This window comes from Myotis lucifugus, unplaced genomic scaffold (genome assembly GCF_000147115.1).
Source record: "Myotis lucifugus unplaced genomic scaffold, Myoluc2.0 scaffold_162, whole genome shotgun sequence".
Classification (NCBI taxonomy): domain Eukaryota; kingdom Metazoa; phylum Chordata; class Mammalia; order Chiroptera; family Vespertilionidae; genus Myotis; species Myotis lucifugus.
This window is the reverse complement of record NW_005871210.1, coordinates 736,210-751,295: the sequence shown is the minus strand read 5'-3', so window position 1 is coordinate 751,295 and position 15,086 is coordinate 736,210. Positions and strand designations below refer to the sequence as shown.

The 15,086-nt window shown below is 43.0% G+C and overlaps 1 protein-coding gene across 6 annotated transcripts in view; it reads right to left on the bottom strand.

Annotated features, from left to right (window-relative positions):
• Window positions 1-13,138, bottom strand: part of GBF1 (golgi brefeldin A resistant guanine nucleotide exchange factor 1) — a 121,733-nt gene extending 108,595 nt beyond the window's left edge. For 3 of the 6 annotated variants that reach the window (XM_006095885.3, XM_006095884.3, XM_006095886.3), the window contains exons 1-3: window positions 12,860-13,138; window positions 5,197-5,302; window positions 3,285-3,351 (exon numbers count right to left, since the gene is read on the bottom strand). In XM_006095885.3, the coding sequence (XP_006095947.1) occupies window positions 3,285-3,351; window positions 5,197-5,292 (163 nt within the window). In that variant the 5' untranslated portion in view covers window positions 5,293-5,302; window positions 12,860-13,138. Of the gene's footprint in view, window positions 1-3,284; window positions 3,352-5,196; window positions 5,303-5,412; window positions 5,499-12,365; window positions 12,387-12,859 lie in introns of those variants that run through there. The other 3 variants (XM_023759840.1, XM_014461875.2, XM_023759841.1) reach the window with 3 other exon arrangements.
• Between the last annotated feature and the right edge of the window lie 1,948 nt (window positions 13,139-15,086).

The following is a 15,086-nucleotide window of genomic DNA, read 5'->3' as shown; positions in this document are numbered from 1 at the left end:
TCGCTCCCTTTTGCACCCCCCCTACTGGGAACGACCCCGCACCCAGGCATGTGCCCTCGCCCGAATCGAACCCGGGCCCTTTCAGTTCGCAGGGCGACGCTCTATCCACTGAGCCAAGCCGGCTAGGGCAATAAAATATATTTTTTAAAAAAAAAGAGAGAGACCAAAGCCCAATCAGTTTCATGAATTAAACTAACTGAGTGACGTCTAAATCTGCCATACTTCCTCCAATCTAAGTGGTACACCATTTCCAGTCACATGGCAAGGGCAGTCTCTTTAGTTTCTCTCTCCAAGTTCAAAGCCCTTTCCCAGCCTCCTACCATTAACAGGCTTCCAAGAAAGCAGTCCTCCTGACACTGCCAATCAAAAAAATCTGTTCGTTTCAGTAAAAGAAACAAGAAATTGGTCATGGATTGCAGAGTCCAGGACCACAGAGGCAGCTCACCCATAAACCTGCTCCTAGAAGCCAACACTGTGTGGGGGGTCAGAACCAATCAGAAGACCATGAAATGCCCTACTTTGGGTCCACTCCATCATTTTTCTCAAGCAGGTAATAAGCTAAAACCCAAGAACAACAGGGCAACCTTGGCTGGCATCATTTCAAAATTTGCTACACCTGTTAGCCTCTAGAAAGTACTAGCACCTTTTGTCTTCGTCTGGAAGAAAGCTTGGTAACACCCAGGTATGTTCCTAGTACCACAGACAGAATTGGCTCCTCAGCACATTCTGGTTTTATTAGTATCGAAGAGCAAATAATATGGATTCCTAACCCAAGGATGTAAGAAAGTTAGGCAGCAGAATGAACTTTGGTAGTTCTAACATGGTCTAGAGCAGTGGTTCTGGAGGTCTGTGGACCATTGGTGGTCTGTGAGGTCCGAAAGGTTAGCGATCCCTGGTCTAGAGACCCCAAGTCCTGGACTTTACCATTCACCACAGATATGGTTTCTGAGCTGAAGTCTCAGGATATGTCAGGATAGTGAAAACAAGTACAGAATATGGACTGGATCGCAAGCAGGATATGTGGCTGTCAGGACAGCAGCATGGACTGGATCGCAAGCAGGATATGTGGCTGTCAGGACAGCAGCACCACCTCAGCTCCTCAATACCATGCTGTGTTATAAAATGTTATAGACTATTCCCAACCAATACCATGCTGTGTTATAAAATGTTGGCCAAATGTTTCCAAATATATTCACTTGTTTAATCCTTTTAACATCTCTTAGAAAGATAGTACTCTGCACTCTTACCCACCAAAAAGAGTGGTAAATATCTACTCTTTCTTATTGGGATATGTAAGCTTTATCTGTTCAGTGAAAAAAAAAAAAAAAGACAGAAAGAAAAATCTGTGAAGGCAGTCAATTCTTTCTAAAGCATCAAAGTCACTTACAGTACAGGCCATAAAATAAGAATCTACTACCTAGTTGCAACATTCACCCTGCTAACTAGCTAACAACCACCTCCTCTATACTTGATCCTTCTTGGCTAACATTTCCAATAGTTTCAATAAAGTGGAATTTGCTCCTTTAAAGAAAACATTGTAGGGAATCCTTAGATAACATTAGCCCATGTTTAGGAAAAGTAAAAAGGAAATGGAAATTTTCTCCAGATATTCTTCTAAATTCCTCATAAAAGGAGAAAATGCATTTGTTTATTGTTATGTAATTTGCAAAAGCCTAAAAATGATTTCAATTGTGGTCTTAGATATGTTACTAGCTGTCCATCCCTGCAATAGTTCTTTTCAAGGATATACATTGCAAAAGTCCTTTACAGTCAAGAGTAACACAGATCTGAGGCTTTCCCTTATATCTTTATCACTCCTCTTGAAAAACCCAAAGGTGTTGAGCCTTGCCTCCCCGACCCAAAACACACGTATATATCTAGCGACCTGAACTGCAGAACAACCAGAACGACTGGAATGACAGGTGGCTATGACATGCATTGCGACAGCCAACCGGCCTGATCCCAGCCCGGATCAGCTCCCCCCTCAGGCCGGCCCAGCCCCCAATTGGCCCCCAACACCCTGATCTGGGGCGGGGCCAGCCGGCCAACTGCCCACAGCCCCTCCCCCCTGCCGGCCCTACCTGATGGGCCCCCATTGGGACAGGCCGGCCAGACCACACCCGTGCATGAATTCGTGCACCAGGCCTCTAGTACATATATAAGGCACTTCCTGTGTACATTCTCCTCTAATTGCATGAACAGAAGCAATATAGAACAGGGCACTAAACCAGGCATCAGGGGCCAGAATCCAGAATTCTAGTTTTGACTCTATCTCTTAAGATTAGTGTGACCTCAGCTAAATCACCTAAAATGTCTCTGGGTTTCAACTTCATTCATAAAATGGGACAATATATACCATGCCTCCCCTACAGGGTTATGTAAAAGTTCAATAAGGTAATAAACATGAAAATGGATTCTAAACATATAAATATTACATAAACTTATTATCATTAGGGAAACATGGTGGGAAACATGGTGGAAAAAAAGATTCTGGAACACACGAAGATTGAAAGATCTGTATTACAGAGAGCTAAGGCCCTAAAAGCAACAATGACTTTCTATAACAGAAAGGTTTTGTTTTTTTTAATTTTTTATTTTATTTTATTTTATTTTTTACAGAGAGGAAGAGAGAGGGATAGAGATACATCGATCAGCTGCCTCCTGCACACCCGCTACTGGGGATGGGCCTGCAACCAAGGTACATGCCCTTGACCGGAATCAAACCTGGACCCTTCAGTCCGCAGGACACTCTGTCTACTGAGCCAAACTAGTTAGGGCAACAGAAAGGTTTTGTTGCAAATATTAAAAACTTTATTTGTGCCACAAACTTCCTACCTTATGGCATGCATAAGGTAGACAAAGAAAGTAGTTCAAACCAAAATAACTTACTTATTACTCACACAATGAAGGAAGCTTATAATTGTATGAATGCTGATTCCCCACTAAAGAGGGATGTCCTTTTAGGAACTCGAGGGAAAGGATCAGCAATACAATAAACCAGGGGCAATCTATACCCATGACTCAAACCTGGCTTGCAACCTGTTTTTTTAAAGAAAATTTGATTTATCACTCATTCACTTAAGTATTATCTATGTCTGTTTCCAAGCTACCAATGGCAGAATTGAGTAGCATGGCCTGTAAAGCCCAAAATATTTACTTTACAGAAAAAGTCTGTCCATCCCTGCAATAGTTCTTTTCAGAAAAAGTTTTTCCATCCCTGCAGTAAATCAAACACATGTCTTTTTTACCAAGATAAATAGTCTTACATAGATGTGAGGACTTACCGGTTATGCTGTTTAGAACCTCCTTCAGATGACTGAAACTGTGCAGCAGAGGATCCCGTTCTTCATCCTGCAACAAACAGGTGCGGTTATTTTTTAAATCATTGTTGGACACAAAGGAAAAAGGAAACAAAGGATAGATCAAGGGCTTTCTCTGAATCCAATCAGAAAATCCAGTAAGTTTTTATTCTTAGGAAAAGAAAGTTAGTATACATTTTTCCAGTTCCTTAATCTCTTAATTCATAGAGGTCCTCTGGGCTTACCTAAAATAGTAAATCCTGAAGTATTAATCTACACCATGACCACAGCACTCAAGCTACCATAGATTGCCAGGTCCTTTATATTTGCTATGGTCTGAATGTTGGTGTCCCCTCAAAACTTACATGTTGCCCGGCCAGCATGGCGCAGTAGTTGAGTGTTGACCTACGAACCAGGAGGTCACAGTTCGATTCCCGGTCAGGGCACATGCCTGGGTTGCGGGCTAGATCCCCAGGAGGCAGCCGATCAATGATTCTCTCTCATCATTGTTTCTATCTCTCTCCCTCTCTCTCTCCCTTCCTCTCTGAAATCAAAAATATAAATATATATATATATATATATATATATATATATATATATATATATATTTGTAACTTACATGTTGAAATACTAATGCCCAATGTGATAGAATCAGGAGGTGGGGGTCTTTAAAAGATGGATGAGTAGGTCATGAGGGCAGAGCCCACATGAATGGAATTAATGGCCTATAATAGAGTCCCAAAAGAGCTCTCTTGCTCCTTCCACCATATGAGGACACAATAAGAAGTCAGAGACCCAGAAGACCCTCATATGACCATGCTGGCTGGCATGATCTCAGACTTCCAGGCTCCAGAACTGTGAGAAATAAATTTCTGTTGTTTATAAGCTACCCAGTTTGTGGTATTTTGTTACAGCATCCCAAACAGACTAAGATATATGTATTATTCTCTCTCTTCTTCTTCATATTCATTATATAATCGCACATGCTCATTTCAAAGACATTCCTGACTCCACTCTCACTTCTAAAACAACCTATTGTTATAAATGAGCATGAGAAATTTCCAAACACCAAGTTGAAAATGTCTAAACTGTTTTCACAATTGTGGTCAAAAATTGTTTTATACAACTGTACAAAAAATATCCTTAAACATATGTATACAACAAAGAAAGCCAGCTTTATAACAGGTAAATTTCTTATTCATCTGATTGGCAAGATATGGCCTGCTCTATGTATAGAAGCTTGATGAATTCTCAAAGAATTCCATCACCAAGCCATACTCCACGTATAAATAACTAAACTAATTAAATAAATGCGATAACCCTAGAAGATAAGGAATCTGACATTTTTAGGCATTTTAAAGAAGTCCCAAGTACTAGCTTAAGTTATTTACAAAAATAGTTAGAAGAAGAATGGTATCATCTTTTAGGCCCCAGAGAAAAAAAGGCAGCCTGTAAATTTGACATTAGCTGGAATAAAACACAAAGTCCTTGATATCAAGAACAACTCTGAGCCCTGGCTGGTTTTTCTCAGTGATTAGAGCATTAGCCCTCAGACCTGAGAGTCTCAGGTTTGATTCCCAGTCAAGGGCACGTATCTCGGTTGCAGGTTCGATCCCAGGCCCCTGTTGAGGCTCATTCAGGAAGCAACCAATTGATATGTCTCTCTGACTTCGATGTTTCTATCTCTCTCTCTCTCTCTCTCCCTCCCTCCCTTTCACTCTCCAAAAAAAATCATTGGGGGAAAAAATATATCCTCTGGTGAGGATTAAAAAAAAAAAAGAACAACTCTGAATTCCTACTATCCTCATTATTACTGGAAAATTGATTACTGTTTTAACTATGCACAGATCCCTAACAGCAAATCAGTGACCAAGCTTTCTGCCCATTCCCCACTTACCAATGGAATATGGGTGCTCCATCGGGCATTCCGTTTGATGGCCCCAACCACAATGTTAATCTCCCCTTGAATGATGTAAATATTCTTATCCACCATCCTGGCAAACCTACCAAAACAGTTAAGAAAAAAGTATAGTTAATATTTGCTTACCCAGAGTATGTCCATGCTTAAATCAGTACTTGGTAAGGTTAGAATTATAATTTAACTTTTAAATACCAAGATTTCTGGAAGTTCAAGATACAATAATTCAAAACACATCAATCCAGCCCTGGCTGGTGTGGCTCAGTAGGTTGAATGTCAGCCTGTGCACAAAAAGGTTGCAGGTTCAATTCCTGCTCAGGTCACATGCCAGTGTTGCAGGCTCGATCCACAATAGGGGGGTGTGCAGGAGGCAGCCAATTGATGTTTCTCTCTCACATCGATGTTTCTTTCTTTGCCTTCCTCTCTCTCTAAACTCAATTAAAACTTTTTTTTTAAAGCATCAATCCTGCCCAGCTGGCATGGCTCAGTGGTTGAGCTTCAACCCAGGAACCAAGAAATCACTGGCTTGATCCCAAGTAGGGGGCGTGCATGAGGCAGCCAATAGATGGTGTTTCTCTATCATCAATGTTTTTATTGTTCTATCCCTCTCCCTTCCTCTCTCTCTAAAAATAAATTTTTTAAAAAAAGCATCAATCCAGAAAATTTCTCAAAGGTCCCTCAACAATCTCTAGCAAGCATGTAAAGTTCTTCAAAGGTGGGGTGGGGGCTCAGTGGAGGGGGGGCAATGGGAGACATCTGTAATACTAACAATAAAAAAAATCTCTCCTATGAGGCCTTTAGATATGCAGAAATATCTGTGTTTCTAGTTTATTAAAGATACTAGAAGCCCGGTGCATGACATTCATGCATGGGGGCGGGGGGGTCCCTCAGCCTAGCCTGTGCCCTCTCGCAGTCCTGGACCCCTCAAGGGATATCCGCCTGCCAGCTTAGGCCCACTCCCCAAGGGGTCCTTAGCGCTACTGTGGAGGCAGGAGAGGTTCCCGCCACTGCTGCCGCGCTCCCCACCATGAACCCAGCTTCTGGCTGAGCAGCGCTCCCCCTGTGGGAGCGCACTGACCACCAGGGGACAGCTCCTGAGTTGAGCATCTGCCCCCTGGTGGTCAGTGCATGTCATAGCAACCAGTAGTTCCACCGTTCAGTCTATTTGCATATCAGCCTTTTATTATATAGGGAACTTCAGATCTTCCCAATGTTCTTTATTTTATCCACTCAATAAAATAATAATGAAGGTTCAAGTTAAAAGAAAAGAATGAAGTCTCGCCCAGCTGGTATGGTTCAGTGGATTAAACATCGACCTAGGAACTAGGAGGTCATAGTTTGATTCCCAGTCAGGGCATGGTCCAGGTTTCGGGCTCCACCCCCAGTGGGGGTTGTGTAGGAGGCAGCCAATCAATGATTCTCTCTCATCATTGATGTTTCTATCTCTCTCCCTCTCCCTTCCTCTCTCTGAAGTCAATAAAAACATATTTTTTAAAAAATAAAATAAAAACATGCAGTATTTAACACATAGTAAGATATAAAGAGTATCCATATAACCATAACTAATGGACATAAGACACTGGGGGGTAAGGGAGGGCAGGGGCTTGTCAAGGGTGGGGGGGGAAAAAAAGGACACTTATGTAATACACTTTGTAATACTTTTAGCGAAAAAAAAAAAATAAAAAAAATGAAAAAAAAAAAAAAGATATAAAGAGTAACATAATGGTCAGTATCCAGAGTAAGAATTGCACAACTGAAGTCTCTATGTGTCCTCCCTAATCATATCCTACTCTCTTTCACCCATAGGTCCCACTATTCTAAATCTGAAGTTTATTAAACTTTTTATGCTGTTTTATACTTTTACTTCATTGTATCCTTAAACAATGGGTAGTATTATTCTGCATAGTTATACTTTATATAACTAATATGTTGTATATTCTGCAATTTCCCCTTAAAACATTATGTTTCTGAGTCATCCATGTTGTTAAATAATTTAAAGGATCAATAAAGATAAAACTTCTAGTATCCCTCCTTCCTCAAATTATTTAGGCAAGATGAGTATGCTCTACATATCTGGAAGGATTTTTAAATTTATTTGTATTGACTTTACAGAGAGAGAGAGAGTGAGGATAAGAGAGAAACATTGATCAGCTGCCTCCCGCACTGATCAATGGTTGCAGGGATTGAGCCTGCAACCTGGGAATCAATCTGAGGACTTTCTGGTGCAGGGACGATGCTCAACCAACTGAGCCATATCAGCCAGGGTCTCTGGAAGGATTCTTAAGAAACTGCTAACAGCAGCTGCCTCGAGAAAAAATAACTGGGAACTGTAGAACAGGGTTGATAGGAAGACTTACTTTTTTCTGTATGTTAATTTGCACCTTTTGAATTTTGTGTCACATACATATATTGCCTATTACCTATTTTTTAATTTTAATTAACTGATTTTTGAAATGAGTAGGCTCTTTATAAAAGTAGTTGTGCCCAGCTGGTGTGGCTCAGTGGTTGAGCATCAACCCAGGAACCAAGAGGAGCACTAATGATGTAGAGTGTACAAGGTTTCCAGAGCTGGCCAAGGAATACACCATATTGTGCTTTATTGGTACGTATCCTTAAACAATAGATAGTATTATTCTGCATAGTTATACTTTATATAACTAATAAAGTTGTGCTTTATTGAAAGTGACCAAGAATTACTATACTAGTAAACAATTACTGGGCTCAAGAAATTTACTCAAAGGGTGGAGGTAAGAGAAAGTCAAACCAGGAAAAAGACTGGTGCCCTGACAGGACACGACTGGAAAATCCTCCCAAACCTGATAATCAGGTGACCAATGTACCTCAGCTCTACCATGGCACCTCCTCCCTCTGGAGGTTCTGAGTTTATCCCAAGAACTATACCCAAGACAAGCCACTAAGATATGTCCAAAGCTGTTCAAAGATGTCCCTTCTGCCAGGTAAGAGATGAAAAATAAAATAAGGCTTCTCTCACTCATCCTTAAACAACGTAGGGCATCCAAAGTATAAGGGTGACAGCTGGCAGAGTAGGACCAAGATAAAAAGTTAGTCCGTGTGATTATATAAAGAGAACCACAGTCTCATAAGGCCTGCACATCTTGTGTATCAGGGGTAATCATCCACTATCATAGGGCAGAATCCATATTTTGTTCCACCTGCAGAGGTTTACAAAAAATTAACTATTGCCAACAATTTCAAACCCAATGATCTGAAGTTCTAGTTTCTTCTGAAAGACAGAAAACTTAGCATACTATGCCCACATTCCAGAATACTACAGTCCCCACTACATCCTAATACATTCCCACCTGGCTCACTTCACTCATTTACATTTACCTGCTTGATACTCAGTCATTTGAGTTTGTAATCCCTGTTTTATATAACGGCAACAAATCATTACCTCCACGATCATTTCCACTACAAGTGGGACTCCAAATCCCCACACTATTATATTTTCATTTAATTAAACAATCACTATTGGACATACTAACAGAAAAGAAGAACAATAACAGCTAAATAGCTGCCAATTACATTTACATAGCTCTTCCAGCCTGAGGGTAAAATGAACCTTTCCTTCTCCTCCAACTCAACTCCACCCTTATCCCAACAACAGAATCATTCTATTCTGTCACACTGAACCACAGGGACAGACTGATCAATCATTACAAGTGGCATATAAACACTAGGATAATCCTTCCAATCCTTACTGTATACTAGTAAGTTAGTGGGTCTCCTCAAAAGCAGGAGCTGTGTCTTTTTCCACTCTTGCTGCCCACAGTAGCCAGTCTAAGTATCCTATCAATGAAGTTATTATCTAAAAGTGGCAGTCATTCTGCCTTCTGGAACACAGGAAAGTGCAATAGTAGAAAAACTCTGAGAACTACAAGTTCAACTGGGATTGGTGCCCAGCTACCCATGAGAAGTAAAGGGTGTCCCAAAATTCACGCAAGTAATTTTGATAGAAAACACAGGTTTATAATTAAAAACTGTAAATTTTTTATTGATTCATAAAGTATACAGTATAGGGTTATGTATGGAATAGAATATCGGGTAAATGGCCTCCACAGCTTTGCTGGCACAAACGCACTCTTTCGTTGAAATTTTCCATGACGTTTTGCATAAATGTGGCTGAATTTCGATGAGGCTCATTTTCATCTTGATGGCTTGGTTAATCGACAAAATTGTCGCATTTGGGGTTCAGAAAATCCACGAGTGATTGTTGAGAAACAAATGCATCCACAACGTGTCACTGTTTGGTGCGGATTTTGGGCTGGAGGCATCATCGGACAATTCTTCTTCGAAAATGCGGCTGCTCAGGCAATAACAAAAGAGTGTGTATGTGCCAGCAAAGCCATGGAGGCCATTTTCCCAATATGCTATTCCATACATAACCCTATACTGTATACTTTATGAATCAATAAAAAATTTACAATTTTTAATTATAAACCTGTGTTTTCTATCAAAATTACTTCTTGCGTGAATTTTGAGACACCCTTTATCTACAACCTGAGTTTCTGCTGTGTCAATGAGCATCACTGTAAAGATTAGAACATATAATCTACATTTAAGAATGAGCTCAGCCACCCTAGCCAGTTTGGCTCAGTGGATAGAGCGTCAGCCTGAGGATGGAGGGGTCCCAGGTTCGATTCAGGTCAAGGGCATGTACCTTGGTTGCGGGACACATCCAAGTAGGGGGTGTGTAAGAGGCAGCTGATGGATGTTTCTCTCTCATTGATGTTTCTAACTCTCTATCCCTCTCCCTTCCTCTCTGTAAAAAATCAATAAAATATATTTTAAAAAATTTTTTAAAAAGAATGAGATCAGTCCTAGCTGATTTGGCTCAGTGATAGAGTGTTGGCCTGCAGACTGAAGGGTCCCGGGTTCTATTCCGGTCAGGGGCACATGCCCGAGTTGTGGGCTTGATGCCCAGAGAGCGGCATGCAGGAGGCAGCCAATCAATGATTCTTTGATCATTGATGTTTCTATCTCTCTCCTTTCCTCTCTGAAATCAATAAAAATATATTAAAAAAAAAAAAAAGAATGAGCTCAAACATGTCTTGAAAGAAGCACAAATTTTCTGATTTTGGGTGGGGGCAGGGAATGAAAAACTATTCCTATCTAGAAAATGACTTTTTAAGTACAGAAAGGGAAAATCTTTGATGCCAGAGTCATCTCCAGGCCCAACTGAAAAGATGCTGGATTGGTCACACTATCTTCCAAAGACTAGATTGCCTATTATGCAAAGCATATGGACTCAACAGGACTCAACAGGGCATATCAACCCAAAGGAACAAGGCAGGCCCATCAAACCTAGGTACTTCCAGTGCTATGTCATTTCGTTAGCCACTTTCAATTACTTCTTTTTTAATTCTGCAACTTAGATCATAAAGTTAAAATGCAATTATTGCCTGTACCATTTCCTTCCCACTTATTTTATTTATTTATTTAATATATTTTATTGATTTTTTACAGAGAGAAAGGGAGAGAGATAGTTAGAAACATCGATGAGAGAGAAACATCGATCAGCTGCCTCCTGCACACCTCCCACTGGGGATGTGCCTGCAACCCGGGTATATGCCCTTGACGGGAATCGAACCTGGCACCCTTCAGTCCGCAGGCTGACGCTCTATCCACTGAGCCAAACCGGTTTTGGCCCCACTTATTTTAAATCAATCAATGTTATCCCAACACACACACAATTTCAGGAGGGCAGAGGGCTTTAGGTAGAAACGGTTTAGTCACTCTAGATTCTAGATAGTTTCCCTTCTAATACAATGAGATTTTGACTTTCCTTGTCACTACTACCTCACCATGCAAAAGTCCCGACTGCCAGGACCAGAACCATGCCACAATTTAGGATTATATACTAAAACTAATACTAGGGGCTCTGGCTGGGTAGCTCAGCTGGTTAGAGTGTTGTCCCAATACACCAAGGTTGCAGGTTCGATCCCCAATCAGGACACATACAAGGAACAACCAATGAATACATAAATAAGTGGAACAACAAATTGATGTTTCTCTCTCTCTCTCAAATCAATAAACTGAATATATATATGGATATATATAAACTAATACAAGGTATAGATAACATTTATTGAGTGTCCACTACATGCTGAAAGGCATTAGATTGATACTACTTTATCCCTGCTACATGTTCTAACCAGGTCACTGCACATACTAGTATATGGTACTACTTTTAAGAAGTGCACCGAGCAGAGCAATCCTAAAATTGCCCTTTCCATTTGTATCCTCCACAGAACCCAGAGGATTGCCTTGTGTACCTAAATTAAAGGAATACAAATTTCTATGTTGTTTATTTAAAAACACTGTAAGGGGGGAGGGGGACTTAAGTAATACAACAATAAAGATTTTAAAAAAAGAAATGGGACGATAAATAAATAAATAAAAATACTGTCTTCACTATTCCTCATTTCGAAAGGCACTCTTTATCCTTGGGGAACTTTAGGGTTTACAATACAGAAGTTTATCAAATGTCATCACAGTGCCATGAACCACTCTTTGGGTCATGTTCCATCATTCACTCTACTGTTCTGACCCTACACTTGAGAGAGATGGAAACATCAATGAGAGAGGGAATCACTGATCGATCGGGTGCCTCCTGCATGCCCCCCCCCCCCCGCCCCCACTGGGGACTGAGGCTGCAACCCGGGCATGTGCCCTTGACCAAAGTCGAACCCGGGACCCTTCAGTCCGCAGTCGGACGCTCTATCCACTCAGCCAAACCGGCCAGGGCTTGACCCTACACTTTTAAATTGGCTGAACATCTCTCATGACTCTTTTTACCCACTAAAAATAATGGGCCAAAAGTACTAAACAACTTCACCAGTCCTCAAGTCCCTCTCTGTTTTCAGCCAAAGATGTCATAGGAGAGTGGCTTCTTTGTGATTGTACCTCCTCTCTTTAGGCCAAGTGAAGAGAAGACCTGGGGAGAAAATGCCAACCAAAAACATACACCAGGAGAGAATATCTGTGAAAACAGCTTGCGTCAAGGCAGAAACCAGCTCAGAAGATAAAACCCCAGCTCCAGACCCAGAATGGCAATCGCGCTGCCCTCTACGAGGAAAGCCTCTCACGGCGCAGGTCCTCACACTGCTGGCCTCGGTCCTCCCCACCTGAGTCTGTTGCACTAGTTCATGATCCAGCATCAATAAAGCCGACGGGCTGTTCATGGGGGTCCCACGGAAGTGGACACTGTGCACGATCTGCAGAGGTTTTCCTGTCGAAGGTCTCAGAATCAACCCTAGATACAATGTTCCTTAGGTCTGCTTTCAGCTTTTGGAGGAATGGGCTCTTTAGGATGCAGAAAGCTCCGGGAGAGCGGACCTAAAGGCTAGGTTAAGCCTGGGGGCACCGGAAGGATGCGGGCACCTGCAACGGGATCCCAAGTCAGAACCGGAGTCGCCCCTCCAGCGGCCAGGGCCTGACCTTTGCCCCCTGCCTTCCTCCCAGGTGCCTCCCACAGCAATCTCTCCCTCGTCTTATTCCTGCCCCTGTGCGCTTGCTCCCCCCCGGCTCGTCCAAGTGAAGGGCCCTCCTCCCCTATTCCCTATCGCGATGTCAGGGCGGCCTGCACATCCCTGGAACTCTAAGAAGAGACTTCGCTGACCTGTCAGCGGATCCAAAATGGCGGGGCCTAGTCCCAGGACCGGCAGCCGCTGCTCATGTCCAGCCCGGGCCTCGAAGGCGTCTCCGAGCGGCTCTCCCGACTCTGGCGGCAGATGGGAGAAGGGAAGTAGCCCTTTTCCTGGCAGTTGAGGCCGCAATCAGGGACCACACAGCGGCCGGGAAGAGTCGGCCGGAACGGGCGGTGGAGCCGGCTACCCTGCCTGTCAGCGCACTGACGTGGTAACTAGCCTCAGACTAGCCCGCTGCCTGGTAACTGCGCGAGCCCTGACGCGCACAGCCAATCACAACTCCGCACCGTGAAAAGTGGCATCCCAGCTACCCAATCGAAGAAAGGAAATTGTCTTCGAGAGATGGGTTGCGCCTAAGGAGGAGAGATTAAAAGGGAAAGAAAAGGGTAGCTAAGGGACAACCAACGGATATAAGGACTCTCTGAGTGACAGTAATAAAGGCCAATAAAAAGGGAGAAATTGTGCTGGGCGGTTGGAGAGGTGGAGCTAGCTAGAGTTCGGTTGCAGTGCGCTTGGAAGTGTTTGCTGGGCATTATGGGGAGGAAAGCTTACATTTGTTGGAAAGGGGGCGGGATTCGTTTTGAGAGCTTGAGCGAACGACTCTACTCCCTCCTCCCTGTCCCACCCCGGCCACTCCCAGTCAAAATCAGCTGGACCAAAACCGTGCCCCTTGAGTCTTAAGGCTTAAGAGGACACTTGGAGCCCTAGCCGGTTTGCTCAGTGGACAGAGCATCGGCCTGAGGCCTGAAGGGTCCCGGGTTCGATTCCGGTCAAAGGCTCGATCCCCAGTAAGGGGCGTGCAGGAGGCAGTGGATCAATGAGTTTCTCTCATCATTGATGTTTCAATCTCTCCCTTCCTCTCTGAAATCAATTTTAAAAATGTATTTTTAAAAAACAAGAGAGAGAGAGAACACTTCGACAGGAAGCAGCTTCTGGGCTCCCTCCATCCTAGGATCAGCACACAATTTATTCCAACCTCCCCTCCCCCACTCTCACTGCCCTGTATGGCTTCTCATAGAGCTGTCTGTCCCATCTGTTTCTGTGTCTTGTACCCCGTTCCTGTCATGCAGAAATAGAAAAAAAAAAAAACACGAGAGGTGGCAGAAACCTTGGGTACCTAATTCAGGTCTCTTCATTTTACAGAGCAGGAAACCAAGTCCCAGAGTGGAAAGACAGCACCCACGTTTGCATAACTACATGTTGGCAGAGCAGAAAGACAAACCCAGGTGTCCTGGTCGCCAGCTCAGTTTTTTTTTTTTCCACTGCCCTTCACTATCTCTTATGTCTTAGTCTACCAGACTGTGACTCCCAGCTCTGCCTCTCATACTAAGCCTTGGACACTTTTTACCTACCTGGAACAAAGCTAATCACACGGGTTAGTCCACATCAGTGACAGGAAACTGAAGCCTTCCCGGTTTGCCTTAAAATACTAAGAAGCCTAAAGGCTGAATGTCCACCCCAGTCTTCACTTTCCTACCCCCAAGTGCCTCTCCTCTTGCACAGGATGATAGAGGTTGCTAGGATATTTAGAATTACCTAGAAGTGAAAGTAAAATGGGGTGGGGTTTTTTTTCTTGCAGATTGACTAGTGGAATTCCTAGCCTGTCTCCTGGAATGGAGCCCAGATGTCCCTGCAGACCTGAAGAGACTTCTGGGAAGTAGTGAAAAAAGAAACCAATTCTATCCCTAGTTCCTCCCATTTATAGATGACCCAAGTCCATATACCTAAACCCATAGAAATGTGGTCTCAAAATCAGACATCCAAGACCATCCACGTGCTAGGATTCTCTAATTTGAAGAACCCATCAGACCTGAAGAACTCCTAAACAACTTCCTGCACCTGCACATTGGGCTCCTGGTCTCTAGGTCCAGCTGAAAATCTTGCTCTTTCACCCAAAGAGAGAGGGAAAAGATACAACCACGATAGCACCTCTTTCCACAGTACCTCTGAGCCATTTTCCAACTTCATTTGAAAACTGGGATTTGGTCTCTTAGGTTTATCTCAGACGAAGAGGTCCTAGATAGCCAGAATTTGGAAAATCCTCCAAGTGAACCAAAACTCCCTACTCTCCCATCTCCATTCCCACATACCTCCAAAATTTAACCAACCTAAAAGCATGAATGGGATTGTGTGTTACGGATGAGGAGGAGAGAGATGGAAATGCCTTAGACCCGTGATCAGCAAACCGCGGCTCGCGAG